The sequence below is a fragment of the Callorhinchus milii genome, unplaced genomic scaffold (assembly GCF_018977255.1).
Source record: "Callorhinchus milii isolate IMCB2004 unplaced genomic scaffold, IMCB_Cmil_1.0 Scaffold23, whole genome shotgun sequence".
NCBI classification, from domain to species: domain Eukaryota; kingdom Metazoa; phylum Chordata; class Chondrichthyes; order Chimaeriformes; family Callorhinchidae; genus Callorhinchus; species Callorhinchus milii.
The window spans coordinates 5,900,600-5,923,888 of NW_024704764.1; the positions used below are offsets into that span (position 1 = coordinate 5,900,600).

General features: G+C 44.5%; 1 protein-coding gene across 1 annotated transcript; it reads left to right on the forward strand.

Moving 5' to 3' along the window:
* Positions 1-4,787: 4,787 nt before the first annotated feature.
* Positions 4,788-23,085, forward strand: tmub2 (transmembrane and ubiquitin-like domain containing 2). Its single transcript, XM_007901529.2, has 3 exons — positions 4,788-4,945; positions 18,094-18,714; positions 20,743-23,085. Exons 2-3 carry the CDS (start codon positions 18,116-18,118, stop codon positions 21,092-21,094), a joined length of 951 nt encoding a protein of 316 aa, XP_007899720.1. The 5' UTR covers positions 4,788-4,945; positions 18,094-18,115; the 3' UTR covers positions 21,095-23,085.
* The last annotated feature ends 204 nt before the right edge of the window (positions 23,086-23,289 follow it).

Sequence of the window (23,289 nt, forward strand, 5' to 3'; positions counted from 1 at the left end):
CAGAACTCTGCAGCTCGTGTACTGTCCCGCACCAGGCTTCGGGACCACATCACTCCCACCCTCGCTCGCCTCCACTGGCTCCCCATCCCCCAGAGGATCGAATTCAAGATCCTCATCCTCACCTACAAGGCCATTCACGGCCTCGCTCCTCCTACCTCTCCGACCTACTATCCCCCTTCTTACCTGCCCGTACCCTCCGTTCCTCTGGCTCCGGTCTGACACACATCCCCCGCCCCAACCGCCCTACCATCGGTGGCCGGGCCTTCAGCCTCTCAGCCCCGAGGCTCTGGAACTCTATCCCCCAGTGCCTTCGCCGCTTCCTCCCTTTCCTCCTTCAACGCCGGTCTCAAGACCTTTCTCTTCGACCGTGCCTTCACCTCCCCTCTCGACTCTCTACCCCCTCCTCGCTCCCTCCCTTCTCTCCCCTCACCCTGACCATTTCCCCCCTGCTCGAGTCCTGACTCAACTGTCCCTTCGCCTTGGGACGTCCTCCCGAAGTGAAAGGCGCTCTATAAATGAAATCTTGTTGTTGTTGCTGTTGTGCATAGGGAGAATAAACTGTGCTGCTGTCTGAGTGATTCCCAGTGTTGACCAAACCTATACTCTTTAAGTGGGCCGAGATATGATATTGCCTTCTTTGGAAAAAGAAAGAAGTCTCGTTGACTCCATAATAAAAATGTAACATAGCAGTTGGCAGTACAAAGAGAGGAGTGGAATTTCTGGCCCCTTAACACCCAAAATCACTCAAGGTTCGGTTTGGTTGCAAATCCTGTAAGTGGTGCAAGAGGCACTGACAAAGCTGATGGCTTCATGGATTCAGAGAGAAAAGAGTTTCCATTAAAGTGAAGCCTGTGTTTGCATGTGTCTGCATGCATGCGCTACATTGAAGAAGTTTGCAATTGGCCTTCTCTCAGGGTGCTGCACTTCATAACTACTAACAGGCTGTAGAATTGCACAAGAGTCAAATGCAGTTTATTTCTTATCAAAAATGACAGCGACAGCTCCCAAACTTTTGACAACAACATGCATTTATATAGCGCCCCGGCATCTCGGAGCGCTTTAACCTAGCGGAGTAAATGCCACGGCTTCTCAGGCACCCGTGCCAGACAGTCAGCGCTATAACAGATCTAATCCAAATACTGCCACGTAAAGCGAACTGAGTGACTCAGTCACAATTCCAGTCATAGGGCTGAAATGATGGTTATCAACAGCATGAACTTCACTCAATTACTTTTGATAATATCTGAAGTCCAAGATTAATTAATCTGTCAGCCTGGCTCAGTTGGCTACACTCGAAGGGACAGTCTAGGCTTATGCTCTAGTGCAGTGCTGGGCAGGGATGTGGGGTGGGGGCTGGGGAGGGTAGGGCTGCCGCTATGCTTCGGATAAAGTGTTAAAAAACAAGGTTTCATCTGTCTGAGTTTCTACCAGCATCCTGGCTAACAATTCCCCAAAATAAAATTGCTCATTCACTTCATGGCTGTTTGTGGGACATTGCTGTATGCAGCAAATAAGCTGCCACATTTGCCTACAAATACACACTACAGTAATGTCCTGTGAAGCGCTTCGAGACTACTCGATGACATGATCAGGCACTTTATCAATTCAAGGATTATTAGTATCATAACCTTATTAGTTTGTGTGTCTAAACCATCTGAATACATCAGTGTGATCGCAGTCTGTAAATCATTGCAGAATATCCACTATTTCACATATCTGATTTATCCAGTTAGATTGGAGCTCATTACTTACTTATTCACTGCTCACTTACTCACTCCAGATATCCATTATATTCTGTGCATAATTGTTATATACATGAAGCACTTCAGTGTAATGATTATGACAGAGGACGTGTTGAGAATGAAGTAGCCTTCATAAATATTAAAACAAAACGCTTTAAATCTTACTCTTCTATTATTTTCTATAGAACTGTTTCCTAAACAGGGAGGAAAAATCATGTGTTCAATAGCCCATTTGGTTAGCTGTGGCCTTACTTGCCCCGAATTCAACACAATGTTTGATTTTTAGTGCCTCCGATCATGGATGTTGCAGATAAAGCATGCTGTAATGAATTCTGACAGTTCCACTGCATTATTCAAGATGGTCCTTCCTTAAAATAGCGATTTAGCGGGGATGTGAAATGTTTCTTTCTAGGACTATGGTAAATTCAATTCTGCCCTCTACTTTTACCTTCTTTATGGGGACATTTAAAAATCTTGGATATCGAAGATATTTAATACACACACGAGAGGGAAGGGAATAGAGTGGTAAGTGGGGAGGCTAGGGAGGGGGAGATTAGGAAGGGTGGAAGCTCATGTAAAGTATAAACACTGGCATGGTCTAGATGGGCTGAAATCATGGCCTGTTTCATTGCTGTATTTAAGCCCTCCAAGATGCTACCCTTGTGAAACACATAATATGCACAGTCACCCACAAAATACAGTCAATTAACTTTACAGTATATTCTGTGAAGCACTTTGAGACATCTCAAAGACATGACAAAGCATTATATCAAATGCAAGGATTATTATTATTAATATAAATACAAGTTCTTGTTTCTAATGTAATATATTTATAGAGCAGCCTTCACCCTTCATGCAAGATAGCGTCTCGGAGCTCTGTATCTTACTTATACAAGATGGAAGTAGCTCTGTAACATTTATTTTCCTACCCCAGGATGCGAATGCCACAAATAAAGATTTTTTTTCCATAAACGAAGAGTACGGTTTGCCAAAACACTATTTATATCAATAACATAAGGAGCACAAACAGAATTAGAGGTGAGGTCAGAAAAGAAAATCTTTACCCAGAGGAGACTGTGGAAATCTCTGCTAGTAAATGCTGTTAAAAGCAAAATAGATAGATGATTGGAGAGGAAGAATATTGATGCTTTGAGGAATCGGATAAGATCTGGTTGCTCTTATGGTGAAAGATGACCACAGGATTGATGGGCCAACTCACCTGTTTCTGTCCTATAACATTCTCCAATTTATTCTTCGACCATGTTCTCAAATCCATTCCTGCCCCAGCACCTCCCTACCTATCCGATTTGATTACCCCCCATACTCCCACCCGCTGCCTCTGCTCGGCTGGCTCTAGCCTCCTATTCGTCCCTCATTTCCTCCACTCCACCATCGGTGGCTTTTCCTTCAGTCACTATGCCCTAAAACTCTGGAACTCTCTCCCTCAATTCTTCCGCCTTGCCCCCTCCCTCCCCACCTTTAAATTGCACCTTAAGACCTTTTTTGATCATGTTTACGGTCAACCCCACCCTCCCTCTCCCCCTGGCTCGGGGTCAGACTCTGCCACTGTCAAGCGCTCTGGGACGCTACCTGGCATGAAGGGCGCTATATAAATGCAAGTTGTTGTTGCTCTGGATACTCAGATTAGGGTAACTAATCAGAACACGGGTTGTGATCAAAAAATAAGTCAAAAGGTTGTGGGTTTCGGGATTTTGAGCTCATAGTCAAGGCTGACACAAGCTGGGGAAGTTGTGCATTGTTGGAACTGCCGTCCTTCAAATGGGACGTTAAAAACGAGATCCGGTCTACCTGTTCAGGTGGACCTTAAAGAAAATAATATTAAGTAATTCTTGCATTTCATCTTCGAGACGTCTTAAAGCGCTTCACAGAATATACTGTAAAGACTGTGTATTGTGTGGGTGAAACGGGGCAGCCAATTGCGCATAGCAGTGTCCCACAAACAGTTGTGGATTGAGTGACCCAATTATTTTTTTTATGAAAAAGAGTGATTATCATTCCTGGAAAGTGAACCGTCAATCAATTAACAACCACGATCCTAATTACTGCTGGGTAAACAGAGCTGTGCGCGTGGAGTGAGGAAACTTGCCTAAGGTTTTGCTTGGCACCATTCAAAAAGGGAAGAAGGATAGTATAAATGAAACTAGGTTTTGTGTCATCATATGAGCTCAGTTACATTCCCTCCCCAGGCCAGAAATCACCAGGCCTGCTACGTGTTGTTGCTCTTTGGTAGTGACATGATACAATATTGTTATGTGTAAGACTGCGACCTATCTAATACGCTTCTAAAAATAGGCACACTTTCATATTTCGAATTAAGTTCAGAGACGGCTGTCACTCTTTCCATTCCAAGCATTTCACCACTGGGGTCCACAGCTCTGGGTTGCTCTTGGACAGACACAGACACACACACACACACTTTTGGGGGTGGGGGTGTGTGGAGAAGGGGAAGCAGGGCGTCCTTGAGGTAGAACTAGCTCTCAGGTACCAAACACGATGGAATATTGGAATTGAGACGTTTGTCCCAGTCGTCTGGTTCTTGAGGCAGTGGCTTTAATGTGCTCAATCAAGATGCGTCGTTTGTGGGTTTTAAAGTCTTTCTGTCTCCCTCTGGGCTTAAACCCAAACGGATTGGTGTAGATCCTGGGACAATATTCGAGTCGGACGCCGTTGTGCCCAATTGGCTGCCGCGTTTCGCCCACAAAAGTACACATACAGTCCATTCACTTTACAGTATTATTCTGGGCGAATTACACGGTCACTACACTTTAGTAATATAAACTGTGATAAGGCGCTGTGTCCAATGAAGTGATTCTATTGGCTCGTAAGTGAGTCGTGTTGTTACTGTTGCGGATTGCAACATGGTAAATGGGCGGGGCTTGAGTGATGTCAAGTGCGTCACGGGGAGGGGCGGGGCGGCAGCAGAGGACCGCGCAGACTGTGCGCGGTGACGTAAGGGGGAGCGAACGCGTCGCGCGGCTGTGCGCGGTGACGTGAGGGGGAGCGAACGCGTCGCGCGGCTGTGCGCGGTGACGTCCCGTGACGTGACGTGGCGGCGATGCGCTGCTGTGTTGATGGCGGCGGCGGCGGCGGCCGAAGGGCGGCGAGGAATCCGCTGAGCCGACATTTCGAGGCGGAGACACGACCTCCCGCGGCCGCCCCGGGAGCATGGTGCTAGGGCACAGGTGAGGGGATGAGCGGGAGGGCCCCCGTGGGGTCAGTGGAGGGCGGGAAACCTGCTGTCATGGCCGCTGCGCCTCGCCTCAAAGTTTGTGCGGCTGAGGGCCCTGGGGAGAGGCGCCAGGCTTCTTACCCTCTTCCTAGGCCTGGTCCTGTCCCCCCCCCCGCCGCCACCTCCACCCCTCTCTGCTCCGGAAAGGCCCAGGTTGTGGAGAAAGGCCTCAGGGTCGCCCTGTCCGCTAACGCCCCCGAATTCAATTCAAAGCGACCTGTTTTCGGGTTGAGATCCCCAGGGTAGGGCCGCGCTGGGGCCGGGGAGGAGGGAGGGGAGTGACAGGGGAATAGAAAGAAAGTGTCTGTGAAGGTGTTTATAGAGTCGGGGGAGGCTGGGGGTTCCCTGTCTGTCTGTCTGTCTGCACTGGGTTCAGTGTTGAATGTGAAGCTATGAAGCACTCCTCTGTTGGGCAACATAAATTGTGATTGTTATTTATTTATATACAGATATACTGTGTGTCTCCCCCTGAGCCCTGGTATATGTATGTATATATACATATATACACACACACACACAGTCGAACCTGACTTGAACAACCTCTCTGGGCCCTAAACCAAAGTGGCTCTTACTATAAAGATGGCCTCTGAGTAAGGGTTAATAATATAATAATAGTCCTTGCATTTGTTGTTGCGCCTTATCGCGTCTTCGAGATGTCTCGAAGCGCTTCACAAGATATACTGTAAAGGGTTGGCTGGTGTGTGTATGTACACGCGCTCTCTGTTCCCGGGTGGCTGCTGAATGGAGGTGGTTGTTTGTCTGTGCAGTTTTGACATAGTTGTCCTTTTAATAATGATTGCTGTTAGTTGCCTTTTGTTGAGAAACTTAACCTGCTGTAATGCAAGCATGTGTTGACCTAGGAAATGCAAAGTCATGACACATTACTACAAAATTCTGGCGCTTTAAGACGTCCTCCTAGTGTGAAAGGCGCTATCTCAAAGATTAATATTATTGTTGTTTACCTCCAAAATGCTCTTCTGAAATCTGATGCCTCAAACTCTGCAGGAAGTAGAGAGCGAGAACAATAGGGAAAATCACCATCCCCCTGAGTCCTGGTGTTTCCCCATTCTGCACAAGCGGGTTCTAGAATTTGTACAGAACTATGCCAATGGCTCTGGAATCAGGTATAACTTGGCTTTATGGCCAGTAGGTGACATGGTTGTTGATGAGATGATCTTAAACATATGTTAATAGTTCAAAAAAATCTGCCCAATTCTTAAATATGGAAATGATTAATATAAATTTTGTGAATTTACATCTTTTATTAAGGCTGCCACAGGAGGTAAATTTTAAATCTTTACTATTATCTTGGAGAGGGTTTGTACCACTCACTTGATCAGTGCTGAAAGCTTTTCAACTACATGTGGGTAAAGGATATTTGAGGATAAGGAGAAAGAGGGGACATCATCACCTCAAAATTACTTTTAAGAGCTTCATAGAGTTTTCAGCAAACTTTAATGTATTTGAAGGCAAACGTGGCAGCCAAATCGTGCCAGCAATATCCTGCAATCAGCCAAGCAGTGAATCACTAATTTCTTAAAATATATCTGAGGAATTGTTTGCCAGGACACCGAGAGCAATTCCCTTCTCATGGGATTTGGATGTTTCTTGGTGGAGCAAACCAATCAACAAAATTGGTCTGAATGGCCTCCATTCCATATATTTGCCATATATTTTCATGGTTTGGTGACTGCCCTTATATAACTTGGAATTGTGTTCCAAAGCTTCCAACACTGCATGGGGGATTCAGCATGTCTGCTGCGCTGTCAGAACTGGTGATACACCTGCGCATTGAAAGAAAGGGTATTATAAGGATGGGATTCTTAATTCTTACCAGATGGTGATGGTGTCACGTTATAGTTGTACTTTTATAGAATTGTTTTAAACAGGATTGGCTCTGATTTTTAGAAGCTATCTTTGATGTCTGTGGCAGATCTCATTGTGCTTTTGTGCATGAATGAAGCACCGATGTGAAGTGCTATTTTGTAGCAACAGATTTTCTCATTTTGAAGATTGTAAACGTTATAACGAACGTTTCGGCAAGTGTGCTGAGATAGGAAGCAGAGAGATAATTGATGTGGATTTTAAATAGCTCAAGGTCTCTTATTTCAGAATTAGATATTCAGAATTGCTGATCTCTGGTACGAATACAGCAAACAGTAATGTAACTGTCGATCTTTTTCTTGGAATGCGGACTGCAATCCTGCATTAAAGAGAATCTGATCAGTAGGATAAGGAAGGACAGGTCTGTCATTTGGACGATGACATGCCAAAATCTTTGTAAGACTTCACAGGTGGATATTATGAAGCCTACAAATAAGTGACGGATCGGGATTCAAAATACCTTTAGGGGAGATTTGGAGTTGTGTAACATATAACACACGATTAGGGATAAAATGTTGGTATATTGATGACGATGAAACCAAAATTAATCACTTACCTTGAATGGAACAAGTGATCTTCATTTCAGAGTACAATATGCACTTTGCAAATTCTGGTAATGTTTCAAATACCAATAATTACAGTGATTGCATTTCATTTTGAATGGAATGAAGGGGGCTGGTATGACATTAGATTGTTTAAATACTGTCCTTTAACCTCTTGACTCCGGGGTTCACATCCAGATTGATGGAATGAAAGTTACTGTCTCTGCCGACTGTATGCATCTGTGAAATGAATGTTTGCAATGTCAGTTCAGTTCTGAGTTTGCATGAATTCACAGTGAAAACAGCTATGAATATAGTACAAATCGATAATCTCACATAGGCCATGAGGCTGGCCGGAGTAGGAAATGGCTATACCGGTGCAGAAAACGTCCTTCACTGAGAAAGGGATTAAAAGACATTATTGTTGGAACTGGTTAAGGATCTTTACTTGTCATCTTACCTGTGGCCTACCTCATTTGTGGAATGTTTGGTGCTAACACTGTAAAATGTTTCGCCAACAAAAATGTACAGTCAATTCAACAACAATAAATTACATTTGTATAGTGCCTTTCACCTCAGGAGGACTTTACAGTATATTTTGTGAAGCGCTGTGAGACGTCTTGAAGATGTGATAGGGCGCTATATCAAATGCAAGGATTATTATTATAAATAGTTTATTCTCTACTTCTACATGTCTTGCCTTCTTAAGTGGGTGGGGTAAAAAATCTCCAACAGGAAACATTCCCCCCAAAAATTATAAATTCTGGTGATGCACACTTGCATAGTCTTGTAGTTGATAAAGTGAAAATCAATTGTAATCCTGTTATATTAGCACTCTTTAAGTTTATTTTTATTGATGCATTGAAAGCTTGCTGAGCTACAATTTCATTTTGGCGGACAAAAATCTCCAATGAGTGATGAAAGTCGTCTTCCGAGACTACTAAAATAATGTGTTCACTTGCAGTTGTTTAGATAAAATTTGAAGGATGAGTAGTTTTCAGTCATTACTTTAAATTGCTGCATCCAAATAATAATAATAATGTGGTCACGCAATCCAAGGCCGTTTATGGGACACTGCTGTACACAATTGACTGCCGCGTTTCTCCCATAAAATACAGCCAATTCACTTTACAGTGTATTCTGTGAAGCACTTTGAGACGTCTCGAAGACGTGATAAAGTGCTGTATCAAATACAAGGATTATTATTATCTCAAATGTATTCCATTAAGAAGACCTTAAACTCACTCACAATAGGTCTTCTAGAATAAAGTTTATAAGTTGAAAACTACCTTTCCATATTTTGAGTTAAGTTAATAATTGCACAGAACAAGCAGCCTTCGCTGTACTGTAACATTTGCCTCTGTTACGTTAGCTGCAAAGTATAGAGCACACGGTTCCCTGCAGCAGTATGCCAGGAGATGCATGCTGCTTCTCCTCTTTAAGATGGGTTTCCATAGGAATGCTTTGTAATTCCCCAGTGATTGCAGGAAGCGCATTGTGTGATCTGACTCTGAGCTTCACTGATCAGAAAGGACTCGTGTTCAGGCTTTCTAATGTGTGTTTTGTATTGATGTCAACAGAGGTATAGAATCATAGAATCGTACAGCACAAAAAGAGGCCATTCGGCCCATCGAGTCTGTGCCGGCTCTTTGAAAAGAGCATTGTAATGTCAATCCCACTCCCCAGCCCTTTCCCCATATCCCTGAAAATCCGTCCTCCTCAAACACCCGTCCACCGCGTTTTTAAAAGTTGTTATCGAATCGGCCTCAGAGAAGGAGCAGAAATGCCATCCACTTTTGAGTGCTATTGTTAGAAAATAAAATCAGCCATAATCCGTTTGCAACCAGATATCAGACTGTTTTATTATTATTCGTTCGTTATTCCCCAATATTCCGATGGGTCAGACCAAAGGCCGGTACAATCAGCAGATCTTATAACAGAATAATACCACCGTAGATATCTCGAGTTCAACACTGTGTCTTTACAACACACAAACTTGATTCTTCATGCTTTCAGTCTTCTTGCTTACAGCTTTCAATCTTCCATCTGATATCCTCAGTCTTAGTGTTTCTAGCACTAGTCTTCCATCTCCCGTATCCTTGTCTCCGCTCCCCGGGACAGCCCCATCTCCCTTTTCCTTGTCTCCGTGACCCGGGACGGCCCTATCTCCCTTATCGTTGTCTCCGTGACCCGAGACGGCCCCGTACACAAAGTTATCAGAACTCTTATACCGATGTTCGTCCAATCATGGTGCGGACATTAGATCACCCGGTCGAAATCATACTGGGTTCACGTGAACACCTCATAGGGTGTACGTGCCTCAGCTCTCATACACATTGTCCTTAAGACCCCTGTTATCTGATGCTTGTTATTTTGTAATAATGGGATGATTAGTACATTCCTTTTAAGTGACTGGTTATTTCTTATCAATATCCCGGGTCCTCTAGTTTAAGCAACTTGCCCGTTAGCTGCTATTCTTGAGGGTTGCCTTTTGTTGCTCTTGTTGAGTGTTAATCATGACTGTCAGTCCAGTTGCCCCCCACACTTAACTTAAAAGTTAACCCGTTCGCAACATCTATTATGATTCTAACATTATACAAAAAGTGTAAATTCTAACACTATCCAGTGATTTCTGGTGAAGACAGGATTTAGGCTCGAACAGTGGTACCCCTTGACATATAGAGGGAATATTCCAGTTTTAATGCCTAGTTTGTACTGTTAGCTGATCTCAGATAAGACGGAGTGCACTAGGGTAGGTCCCAGATAGGAAGGGGAAAATTCAGCCAAGCTTTCCATTCCCTGATAGCTGTGCAGTGACCTCTGCTGGATGTGCGTGTGCTTGAAATGATGGGTAAGCACAAGATTAGATTAAACAGAAATGTTGCTGTGATTGAATAAAATGATGGCATTTGATTGATGAATGCAATGCAAGTTATTGTTGTACCTTTTTATTTAATATCTTTCAAACTGCTTTAGTTTTCCAAAGGCAATCAAAATTAAAACTCCATGTACTTGGAATCCTGCTCTGTATATAAGAAGGAAATCAGTCTTTTAATAAGGGATTATTAATGCCACTATTCCACATTTAAGCTCTTAGCTTGCTTTCCTGTCATTCCCCAGTCTGAGGCACCAGATTGTCGCTTCACCTATTCTTTAAAAATCCTGTGCTTTAATGCGTGTGTGTGTGTATGATCATTTTGTGTCAGCATCTCTGACCTTGCTGTCTGACCCAATTGTGCACATGTTGTAGGTTACAGACTTGCATTTTGTATACACAATGCCACAAATAAGTATAACAGTGTTTTAAATTATTTGTGCTATATTCCGATTCCATGAGTGAAAAGCCCCAAGTACCAAGAGGAAGAATAACACAAGTCCATTAATGGGTCAATCTGTCATTTCTCCTGTTTGTTAACAAGGCTAAGAATTTGGAATGTACAAGTTAGCTTTTGCTCAAAGATTTAGGAAACTCCACTTGGAGTCAGTCTCTCATCTTGATCAGTACTGATTCACTACCACAAGATGCCAGCAGTACACTTACAAAGCATAAGGGGTGGCAAATATGTTTGATGAAAAGACCTTGTGCGTTATTAAACCATTTTAAATATAGTTTCATACTTTACCAATTTTAAAAATTGGGACAAAATTCACAGCCTAAATTTTGATTCTTTGAATTAAAAAATGATCAGCAGAGAGTGAATTGAAGCTGGGGTGGTCGCTTGATCCAGAATGCCCTGTTTATACTGGTGGGTTGGGACCTTGCATTACTTTATACCTATAGTTACTTTAAGTGGCATCTCTCTTGTCCTTATTGAGGTTGTTCCGACTGAACTCAATTTCCTGCTCTGAACATTAGTATTTTGGTGAAAAAAAACAAGCACGGCTGGTAATGCGAGGTACATGCGTATGAAAGGAGTGAGCTTGGCGGGGTGGTTGTGAAGAGAAAGGGAGAAGGCACTCTGAAAGCAGATTGTGAAAAGGAAGCAATTGTTTTCATTTTAAAAGCAGCCTTAAAGGGGATTATAAATGCAGGCTTTCTATGCAGATGTCAGTCTGCTCAGATGGATGTGCATTAGCCAAAGATTATCTTAGTCGGGTCACAGCAGGTATTAAGCTTTTTATTAATTGAGTGAGTTTTGTTTCAAGAATCTTTAGTGATTCACTGTATTGCATCATTACTCTGCTCTGACTTGCAATGGTTATCTTGACATCCCTGTAATCTTCCAGGGACACCAAACTACCATTTGAAATCTAGAGGTGAGTATTATTTTTTAAAGGGCACTCAATCTTGTATTTGGATTATATTGAAGATTTGTAGACTTCTGATTAGAGTGGGCTAGCTTAGGAAACGATTTCCGTGATAATTTTTAGAACCTTTTCTGTGTCTTGACAAGTATGCATGTCACTTCATGTGCATTGTCTAGACATGTCGCTGCACTGTTTTATTTGTACTTTTAATGCTACCCTTGCTTTTCTAAGAATTTTTTTCTAGGAATTGCCCTTTTTCTAGTGTGACAGAAGAGCATTGGCAGGGAATGAACATTAACCCTTTTGAACACATTCACCTGAAAGCGGTTGCATGGAGCAGGTGGGAGGGTTGAAGGCTGGTACGTGGGGGGGGGGACACAGACCCGGGGAGCCAACCTCTCCTCCCTCATCCCCATTCCCCGCACCCCTGCCTCACATGGACCCCCCTCCCTCCCCACACACCCTTCTGTCAACCGCTCCCTCTGTAACAAGGCCCTGGTCATCAACGATCTCATCCTTGATGAGAGCGTTGACATCATGGCCTTAACGGAAACCTGGCGACACCTTCCCCCTCACGGAGGCCACACCACCCGGCTACACCTCCCACCACATCCCTCGCCCCAACCGCCATGGCGGTGATGTAGCCCTTATCTCAAGAACACCACTTGCCCTATCCCCCTACTCCTCTGGCTCTTTCCCCTCTTTTGTGGAGTCCTGTAGCTCAGTGGTTAGAGCACTTGCTTTGTAAGCGAGATTCAATTCAATTCCAGTTCAATTCCAGGCAGAGGGCGAAACCTTGGGCAAGTTTCCTTACTCCACACAGAGCCTAATAAATAATCCCTCCAAAACAAAAAACAATAATAAATTGGTCATTTTCAATCTACGACTGTTTGTGGGACATTGCTGTGCGCAATTGGCTGCTGCATTCGCCCACAAATATACAGTCAATTCACTTTAGAGTGTGTTCTGTGAAGCGCTTTGGGACGTCCTCCCAACGTGAAAAGCGCTATATCCAATGCAAGGATTATTATTATTTTTTGAGCACCTCACCCTCTCCCACCCCTCCTTCCTCTCACTCAAAATCCTCCTCCTCTACCGGCCGCCTAAAACCTTTCCCACCTTCATCTCCGATATTTCTACCCTACTTACATCTCTCTGCCTCTGCTCTGATCGCCTCATCATCCTGGGCGACTTCAACCTGCACTTCTTCACCCCCTCCTGCTCCATCTCCTCGGACTTCTCCTCCCTGCTCTCCTCGCTCAACCTCTCCCTCCACATCAACTCCGCCACTCACAGTCACGGCCACCCTCTCGATTTGGTGATCACCCGGGGCCTCAGTGTCTCGGATGTCACCATTACTGACAAGGCCATCTCCGATCACCACTTCATCTCCTTCACCACCTCCACCAGACCCACCAACATCTTCTACCGCCCCTGGAAGAAGTTACCCCCATAATCCCTAACTACTGCCTTGGAGTCCTCTGAACTCCTCTCCCTCTGGCCTTCAACCCTCACTGACCTCTCTTCTGCTCTCACCCTCCTCCACAACACCCTCTCCTCCACACTCGACACTCTTGCCCCCGTCACCTCCCGTACTGTCTCCTACTCTCGCTCCTCCCCCTGGTTCACCACCCACCTCCGCTCACTGAAGAGCCAGGTGCGGGCTGCTGAACGCACCTGCCTCTAATCTGGCCTAACGGTCCACCGACAAATCTGGCTGGACCTCCTCAAAATCTACCACTCCACCCTAGCCTCGGCCAAGTCGTCTTTCTACTCCAGGATAATCCTGGAGGCGAAGAATAACCCCAGGCTTCTGTTTTCTACCACATCCTGACTCCTCCGTCTCCCCCCCGCCACCCCGCGCAGGTCATCTCCTCCAACCTTCACTGCGAGGAGATGCTGGATTTCCTTGAATCCAAAATTAAAGGAATCCGCTCCGCGGTCACTCCCCCTCCAACTTCCATCCACCACCCACCCCCTCCCTCCCACACTCCGACTCCTACCCATCCTCCCCTACACACCTTCAAATCCGTTTCCCCATCCTCTGTCACCAAACTCATCCTATCCCTGAAACCCACCACCTGCTCCCTTGACCCCATCCCCACTCCACTCCTTATCTCCCAGCTCCACCTCCTTGCCCCACATATCACAGACATCATCAACCTGTCCCTCTCCTCTGGCTCTGTTCCCATTCCCCTAAAAACTGCCACCATCACTCCCACCTTGAAAAAACCCTCCCTTGATGCGTCGCAGCTATCAAGCTACCGGCCATCTCCAACCTCCCCTTCCTGTCCAAGGTCCTTGAAAGAGTTGTCGCCTCCCAGCTGCGCTCTTTCCTCTCCACCCATTCATTATTCGAACCCCTTCAGTCGGGTTTCCGTGCTGCCCATAGCACAGAAACCGCCCTGGTCAAGGTCACCAATGACATTCTGACCATCTGCGACCAGGGCTCCCTCTGCCTCCTCGTCCTCCTCGACCTATCGGCAGCATTCGATACGGTCGACCACGCTATCCTCCTCCACCGCTTGTCCTCCCACCTCAACCTTCAAGGCGCTGTCCTTGAGTGGTTTAGGTCGTACCTCTCCCACCGTCTTCATTTTGTTTCCACAAACGGATTTTCCTCCGGCCCCCGCACTGTCTCGTGTGGTCTCCCTCAGGGCTCTGTCCTCGGTCCCCTCCTCTTCACCCTCCATATGCTCCCCCTGTGGTGACATCATCCGCAGACATGGGGTTAACTTCCACATGTATGCGGATGACACCCAACTCTACCTTTCCTCCTCTACCCTCAACTCCATGACCACCTGACGGCCTGCCTGACATTGAGTTCTGGACGAGAGACAGCTTTCTTCAGCTCAACGTGCGTAAAACTGAGGCCCTCCTGATTGGCTCACGTCAGCGCCTCCGCACCTCAGGCGCTGACAGCATCAGCATCCAAGGCTGCACTCTCCACCTCTCAAAGCCAGTCAGGAACCTCGGGTTCTGTTCGACCCTGAGCTGTCCTTTCTCCCTCATATCCGCACCACAACTGGCACCGCCTTCCATCACCTCCGAAACATCGCCAGACTAAGGCACTACCTCACCCCTCACGCTGCTGAAACTCTGGTCCACGCCTTTATCACCTCAAGGCTGGACTATGGGAACTCTCTCCTCGCCGGCCTTCCCGGCCCTCCCTCCACACTGCAGGTCATTCAGAACTCTGCAGCTCGTGTACTGTCCCGCACCAGGCTTCGCGACCACATCACTCCCACCCTCGCTCGCCTCCACTGGCTCCACATCCCCCAGAGGATCGAATTCAAGATCCTCATCCTCACCTACAAGGCCATTCACGGCCTCGCTCCCTCCTACCTCTCTGACCTACTATCCCCCTACTTACCTGCCCGTACCCTCCTTTCCTCTGGCTCCGGTCTGCTCCACATCCCCCGCCCCAACCGCCCTACCATCGGTGGCCGGGCCTTCAGCCTCTCAGCCCCGAGGCTCTGGAACTCCATCCCCCAGTGCCTTCGCCCCTCCTCCCTTTCCTCCTTCAAGGCCAGTCTCAAGACCTTTCTCTTTGACCGTGCCTTCACCTCCCCTCTCGACTCTCTACCCCCTCCTTTCCCTCCCCTCACCCTGACCATTTCCCCCCTCTTCGCTCCCTCCCTCCCTTCCTTCCCCTCACCCTGACCATTTCCCCCCTGCTCGGGTCCTGACCCAACTGTCCAGCGCCTTGGGACGTCCTCCCGACGTGAAAGGCCTCTATAAATGGAATCTTGTTGTTGTTATTGTTGAAGAGGAGCTGGAAGGCAGCAGGGAGACGGGAGGAGAAGGTCCCTGGCGGTGGATAATAATTATCCTTGCATTTTGGTATAGCCTTCAGCTATAGACCGAGCCTTCAGCTCCCCTCTCGACTCTCTTCCCCCTCCTCGCTCCCTCCCTTCCCTCCCCTCGCTCCCTCCCTTCCCTCCCCTCACCCTGACCATTTCCCCCTGCTCAGGTCCTGACCCAAATGTGCAGCGCCTTGGGACGTCCTCCTGATGTGAAAGGCGCTTTATAAATGGAATCTTGTTGTTGTTTGTTGTTGTTGTATAGTGCCTTATCACATCTTCGAGACGACTCAAAGCCCTTAACAGAATATACTGTAAAGTTAATTCACTGTATATTTTATGGACGAAACACGTTTCATGGATGTTCACAGTGCCCTCTATTCTTACCAGATCACAATGTGATGTAATTAGTAATAGAGCTGAGGAAAAGGAAGCAAATGTTGGCATGTAGGGAAGAAATGTCAGAGAAATGAGTTGGGAGATAAACTGAATCTCCTTGAACCTGGCTCTGCTGAGATGTCTGGCTAAACCATGCAGACCTTGTGGAGACCTGTAGCTCAGTGGTTAGAGCACTCGCTTTGCAAGTGAGAGACCTGAGTTCAATTCCAGGCAGAGGGCGAAACCTTGGGCAAGTTTCCTTACTCCACACAGAGCCTAATAATAATCCTCCAAAAACCCAAAACAATAATAAATTGGTCATTTTCAATCTACGACTGTTTGTGGGACATTGCTGTGCGCAATTGGCTGCCGCGTTCGCCCACAAATATACAGTCAATTCACTTTACAGTGTGTTCTGTGAAGCGCTTTGGGATGTCCTCCCGACGTGAAAAGCGCTATATCAAATGCAAGGATTATTATTATAGATCTGATGGTTGTTGATCTTCCTGTTTGACTCATATTTGGAGACGTAGGTGCATCATCAATTTTTGGTGCCAAAGTTCCTTTAGGTACTGCAGTCTTAACCAGATAAATACTTTGAAATGTTTGTTTTCGGACATAAATGCATCGAATACATTTCAATCCTGCGGGTCTGGGTTCATAAAAACAAGACAACCTGTCATATTTTAATCTTAGTCTGAAAGGCTGTGTGCACAGTGCAGGGAGGAGAAAGTGGTTCAGATATCTTGAGGCTCTACTGAAATCAGGTGCTGTAGTCAGCCCCAATGGATAGAGTTGTGAGTTGTGGACTATTATCTTACTGGTTACTGGTTAGAATCCTGGTTCGTGCTGTGTTTGTTACTCTCAACCTATGTTGTGTGAGGAAGCTAAGCTAATCTGTTGACTTTAAACCAGTCAACAAGTGTCACCTCCATGCAAACATGTTTAAATATTGACCAGTTTTGTAAAGAAACCAAATTATTGATTGGAGTTTTGAGCATCGGTATGTTTCTAATTTAGCCACTTTCTTCGTTGCAGGTGAATAATGACATTTTATGCTTTTCAGGGGTCGGGATGTTGTTCATTATGGTGATTGGGGTTTCTCTCTCACACTCACTCTCTATCACGCATTGCGCAAATTATCAGAATTGAACACTTCCAAGATCGAGTGTTGGATACAAGATCAGACCTCCCCCATCCATACACTTGAATTCATTTCATCCTCTCAATTCCAATAAACTTAAATGACATTTCCATCTGTATGGAAAGATATACTGAGTGAGATATACTGTTTGTGCTGAATTCCGTACCCGCGGTGGACTTCCAACCACCACAACTGAATTGAGACTACCTAAATGTATGTCACTTGGAAATATAACAATAATCCTTGCATTTGGTATATATAGTGCCTTTCACAAGGAGAGCCAAGTTATTGTGTGAGGACAGGGACAATACTTTATTGATTTCACTTTGTTATACTGTGGTTTTAATGGGGCTATTGGGTTCAGTATCACTGTGATCTAAAAGATACTGCTGACACCAAGGTAATTTTTTTAACACTTAATTCTGTTGCTTTTCAGCATCTAGGGCATCCATAGGGCACCACTGAGCTCATTATTCTAGAGAGGAGCCGCAGTACAGATCTCCAGCTTTGTTAATAAGTGAATGTCCTATTTGATAGCTTTGTTTTTGGCTATCTTACTGATTGATGAGACATGGTATTTTGTAACCGTGTAAGGATGGAACTTTGGTGATGTTGATCTTGCAGTAGGTAACCAGGGTATCTCATCTGCTGCTTAAGCACCAGTCAAAGGGCAAATGGAGTGTGGAGTCCTGTAGCTCAGTGGTTAGAGCACTCGCTTTGCAAGTGAGAGACCTGAGTTCAATTCCAGGCAGAGGGCGAAACCTTGGGCAAGTTTCCTTACTCCACACAGAGCCTAATAATAATCCCTCCAAAACCAAAACAATAATAAATTGGTCATTTTCAATCAATGTTTGTGGGACATTGCTGTGCGCAATTGGCTGCCACGTTCGCCCACAAATGCAGTCAATTCACTTTACAGTGTGTTCTGTGAAGCGCTTTGGGATGTCCTCCCGACGTGAAAAGCGCTATATCAAATGCAAGGATTATTATTATTATTATTAAATGAAAATCTGTTACTGATGTTTCAGAACCAATTATAAACCCGCTTGTTGCAGTTATTGACCAGGTGGCTGATTCTTGGTATTCTCTCTTTCTCTTGTAGTTTCTTTGGGTATTTTCTGTAAATGGATCGCAGCATCATGTCATTTATCGAAGGAGTTGGTGATGAAGTCACAGTTCTTTGTGGAATCATTCTCCTGGTACTGGCTCTGGTTCTCGCCTGGCTCTCCACGCACGTCGCTGATCGCAGCGATCAAATATTTGGGACCATCGTTACCACAGGGAACTCGCCACTGGTGGGTCTGAGCGGCGTGGAGAGGTATGTAGCCAATGCAGCGGCCCCTGAGGTTGACGAAACCCAAACGGCAACAGCCTCGGCCGAGCAGAAACCAGAGGAGGAAGGAAACTCCGGCTTGGGAGCATCGCCAGGGAACAACGGACCCACGAGTGAGCAGCTGCCTATCGAAGGAGCTTCCAATTTAACCGAGTCGAGTCTTGATCCTCTTTTGAACATACAGGGGTTACGCAAACGAACATCGTCTGGCGAGATTAGCACCGGAGACGGACTTGATCAAGGAAGGCTTGAAAACTGTAATGTTAACACTCACACTGTGGACAGTAGTGAGGAGGGTGATGGGCAAATTAAAGTGCGTCTGAAGTTTTTAAATGACACAGAAGAGGTTGCACGAGTGAAACCAGAAGATACCATTGGTTTTCTGAAGAGGTAAGACCTTTGCCTGTTAATTATTCAGAGGGCTTCGATAACTTGACAGCCCTTTGCTGTTGTGCCCTCTGAAACGCCACATTAAATTTATAATTTTTTAAAAAAATTACAGTTCATTACAATTTGGTGGCTCCAATTCTTTAGTGTTGTCGGTAAGTTTACCACGTTCTAAGGTCAAACTAAACCCAAGAGCAAGTTACTGCTCGATTCATATTTCGATTTGCCAATTTTCAGTGGTGGTGGTTCAAGTATTATAACTATTACGTTAACTCTACTTTAATATGCTCACAAAGGTGGTGTGATACCAGACTTTGTGCTTTCACCCTCGCACACTACCTCTTTCTGAAGCGTTCGCTCTTTGCTTTGGGCTAAATTGCGCTTGTTATTTACAGTACAGTTTATATTTGAACATTTAAGAAAATGTGTTACTCAGATCTCAGCTCAATGCTCTATTACCAATGAGATCTGATAATTCTTTGTGAATTTGAGATTCTGTAGCCTGTAAAACAATTTTTTTGCATTTCTGGGATGTGTGGATGGGCGAGAGAAGCTACATACCATTGCATCGGTCCATAAAGGCCAAAGATTAACACAGTCTTAAGGTGGCGTTTCTATTTGATTATACACATTAGAATACTCCGATTCCATTCTCTGGTGGGTCTGGGCAAGCAAAGAAGTTTGACCCTCTTCAGTCGAGGAGGGAGTGTGTTCCAGGGCTAGGGAAAAAGTTTTTTCCACTTGTGATGGGTGTCCAGTTTTGGAAAGTGCATGTGCACGAATGTTGCGCGAGAACTAGATTGGATCTGATTGCACTTCTCCCGGTTGGTAGATACCACCATCAGCGTTGAGATTCAAGCTTGAGGACCGGTCACTTTGGGGGATGTACAACAGAGCCACTGGTTCCCGTGGTATCACAGGGAGAAAATTAGATTCTAATAGTTGACTTCAAAAGGAGTTGAAGTTATCTTGGCACAATTAATTGCACCACCTCAGCTCTTCTCTTGTCCACACTAGAAGGTTTTCCTTCTTCAAATTTCCTATTATTTTTAATGCAAGTGCTTCTCCCTCCCTGAGCAATGGAACCATTTACTATTAACTGAATGTCCCCAAAAATGATTCTATTCAAAATCAGGTGGGCACTTTGCTTGTCAGGAAATGTATCCTAATGAACTTTAGGAGGTTGTGATGCACGGACAATGTATCAAAAACCTGTCAAACGATCGCGAGTATTTCAGAAACCTAATTGGCAATTTATAAATGGATTAAATTATATGTTCGGTCTGTTTCCAGGACATCTGTGATGTCAGTGGAGGGGTGATTAAGGGGATTGGTGAAACAGCTCGTACAGTGAGACTTGGACAGAGTGAGAGCAAGGACTAGTCATAATTCACATCAACTTTTTTTAAAAAAACATTCCCCCACACGTTCCATTTGACTAATCAGAATCAGATCTAGAGAGCCTTGACGTCATGTGCTAGGTATCCACTGATACCTGTTGTTACTTTGCCAGATACTCGAGAAACCTGAATCGCCAGCTCAGTAGCTACATTAAGCCATTGCTCAAACCTGAATTCTTTTGTTACAAACATATTTTGAGGCATCCAGGCGTGTTGTGTTCTTTGCAGTAAAGAGCAGCAATTACTTCTTTAGTCACCGCTGTTGGTCAGACCTCGCCAGCTTTGATAACTCTTTATTTGGGATCTGGAACAATTATTTTGAGATTTAACTGTTTCTTCTCTCTGACTTTTTCCTTTCATTTTCTTTTTACCGTCTCCATTGGCTTTGTGTCCATTTCCCAATATGCATGCATGTGTTTTTCTTTTTTTCTTTCTAACCTCTCTCTCTAACGTGCTCTCTCTCTTTCTCTCTCTCTAACATGTTCTCTCTCATAACACACATTCTTCCTTTTTCTCTCTTTCACATTTTCTGTGTGTCATCTGTCTGTATCTCTCTCTCACACCACACATGTTCCCTTTATCCGTTTCTCTCCCCCATCCCTTGTTCTTTCTCTCTCTCCCCTTCCCACAGTAAATATTTCCCAGGACAAGAGCAACAAATGAAGTTAATTTACCAGGGCCAGCTCCTGCAGGACCAGTCCCGCACCCTTGGGTCCCTCAACATCACAGATAACTGTGTTATCCACTGCCACATCTCGCAGACTTCATCCTCCTCTGACCCCGCTGTTTCCTCTGTGGTGGAGCAGAACCAAGCCGCACTTAACGTTGGCAATCTGATGATCCCGGTTTTTGTCATCATGCTCGCTGTAGTCTGGTACTATCGCATCAACTACCGCCAGTTCTTCACTGCACCAGCCACTGTATCCCTGGTCGGGGTTACTGTGTTCTTCAGCTTTCTTGTGTTTGGCATTTACGGTCGATAAAGGCGCAAGTGAGTGATTGCGTGCGTTCTCATTCATCTTGATCACTGCTTATGAAGTGCAATTGAATGTAGTGTTACCGGTCAGTCAATGTTCAAATGAATTGATGAGATGTGATGTGGAACCATTGTATATTTTTTAAACAGGAGTCCAGCTTGGCACTGACTCTTGACACTTGACTTTTGCCAGAAATCCATATTATCAGCAATGTACTACCACTTACTGATCAATATATATATATAAAAAAGAAAACTAGCTCGGAAAATGATCATTCACAACTAAGCAGAAGTTGGGATAGGGACTGGCTGACTGAGTTGAGTGTTGATGCTGGTGTCAAAACTGTTACAAGTGACATGATAAAGTTTAATACTGATAAGTGCATAACATTGCCTCCAAATTGTGTGTGCAATCAGGTTTCTGCACATTGCAAAGCACAGAGAAATGGCTTGGATCAAGCATGCATTTATCTAACCTCCACTGCCAGTAGTCAACATTTAAGACAAGGTTATTCTACAGCGAGCAAATCACAATATTGCTGTAAGGCATGATATAAAACACAATAATCAATCCCTTCCACCCTAATGTGAAAACCATAAACTATGATAGATGAACCAACAGAACAAGCCTTTTTTCAGTGGACAAAGGAGGTATTTATTTCATATTACAATATTAATAATACCCTCACAAAAGGGAGAGAGGAATCTTACTTTGTCCACAACTGTTCAATGCCTTTACTTAATGGCAGACGGCAGAGGAACCCAACAAATGATCAGTTCTATGAGTGGTATCTTTTGACTTTTCAATGCCAGACTATGTAATATTTACATGATTTTTATAACTGCTTGATCATATAAAGGTACCGCAATCTGTTGTATTTGCATAATTGTAATAAGACGTGCCCAATCTGTGGTTTGTTCCCTGAATGCTTTACTGATGTTGTCATATCATGTTGCCTTGGGATTGTCACTGCAGTTACAGGTCAAGAGTTTGAAAGAGGGATGCAAAGGAGTGTTGGAAGCAGTGTGTAGAAATTAGGGAGGCAAGAGTTTTATACAGAAAGAAACAGTTCTACAATCGAGAGAAAAATAAGCAGCAATGTTTTAAAAGTGAAGGGGGGTGGGAATGGGGGGAGAAAAGTTGATGTTTTAAAAAAGTTTTACATAGAAAGGGTTTGAAAATAAAACTACAGTCAAAAATGTGCCTACGAGGTTTGTGAAGAATAAAACTGCAGCAGTGATTTAAGTAGCAGGAATGATAATAGATTTTAAGACCACAGCATATTTATTTCAGCATGGTGTTTTTCATGATTTTCTTTAAACCTAGGCTGTAGGAAATAAACTATGCCCCACAGCAGTCTCTCTTCACCATTGAACCTGAAGTTGCTGCAACCAGGAAAATTGCAGCAGAGTTTAGAGATCGATGCATCCCTGTTAATTACAGCCAGAACTCAACTACTTTGAATTGAGGCTCTGACAAGGCCTGCTTATTTTGGGAATGTACTCAGATGTTGTTTGTTGTTGAAGCAGTCAAGTTTGGAATAAGAGAGAGCATGACGTGTGGCTGGAAAAGTGAGATGAGGCATGTGGTTAAAGGAAAATGGCAGGCAGTGGGCAGAGAACAGTTTTTGCTGCCTGGGAAACAGTTGATTATGAGGTCTGAAAGAGGCTGAACAGGTTCAGATGCCAGGAATATCTGGGTTTTTGGGAGCGGAACTATACACAAGAGGTGACTATAGAGGAGGCAGTGACCACACCAATCAAAAGAACACAGTAGCCAGTTGAATCTCTGCTGCATTTTGATCATTTCTTTCTTTCAAATTTTGAGTTTTGAAATATTGCTGCTGTTTATTTTTCAGATCTGTAGAGCAGACCTATATTGCACTGAAAGCAAGGCACTAGGATACTGAGTTTTAAAATCTATATTTCTGAAAATGTTCTCCTTTGTTTAGAGATAACAGCTCATTGAATGTAATTAAAAATGGAAACCTGTTCCAAGTTTTTGGTGGTTGATTTATTTCTATATAAGCCTTATTTGTTAATTTATGAATTACATTTGATGTAGTGTCTATAAAGTCACAAGCTTAATAATAATCTTTGCATTTGATGTAGCGCCTTATCACATCGTCAAAATGTCTCAAAGCACTTCACAGGATACACTGTAAAGTTTAGTGACTGTGTTTTGTGGCAAATATACAGGAG

Excerpts from the sequence above, each read along its gene's own strand:
- tmub2 (XM_007901529.2), top strand. The coding sequence starts at position 18,116 with ATGGATCGCAGCATCATGTCATTTATCGAAGGAGTTGGTGATGAAGTC. Across the intron at positions 18,715-20,742 it reads ACCATTGGTTTTCTGAAGAG|TAAATATTTCCCAGGACAAG; the intron begins GTAAGACCTTTG and ends CCCTTCCCACAG.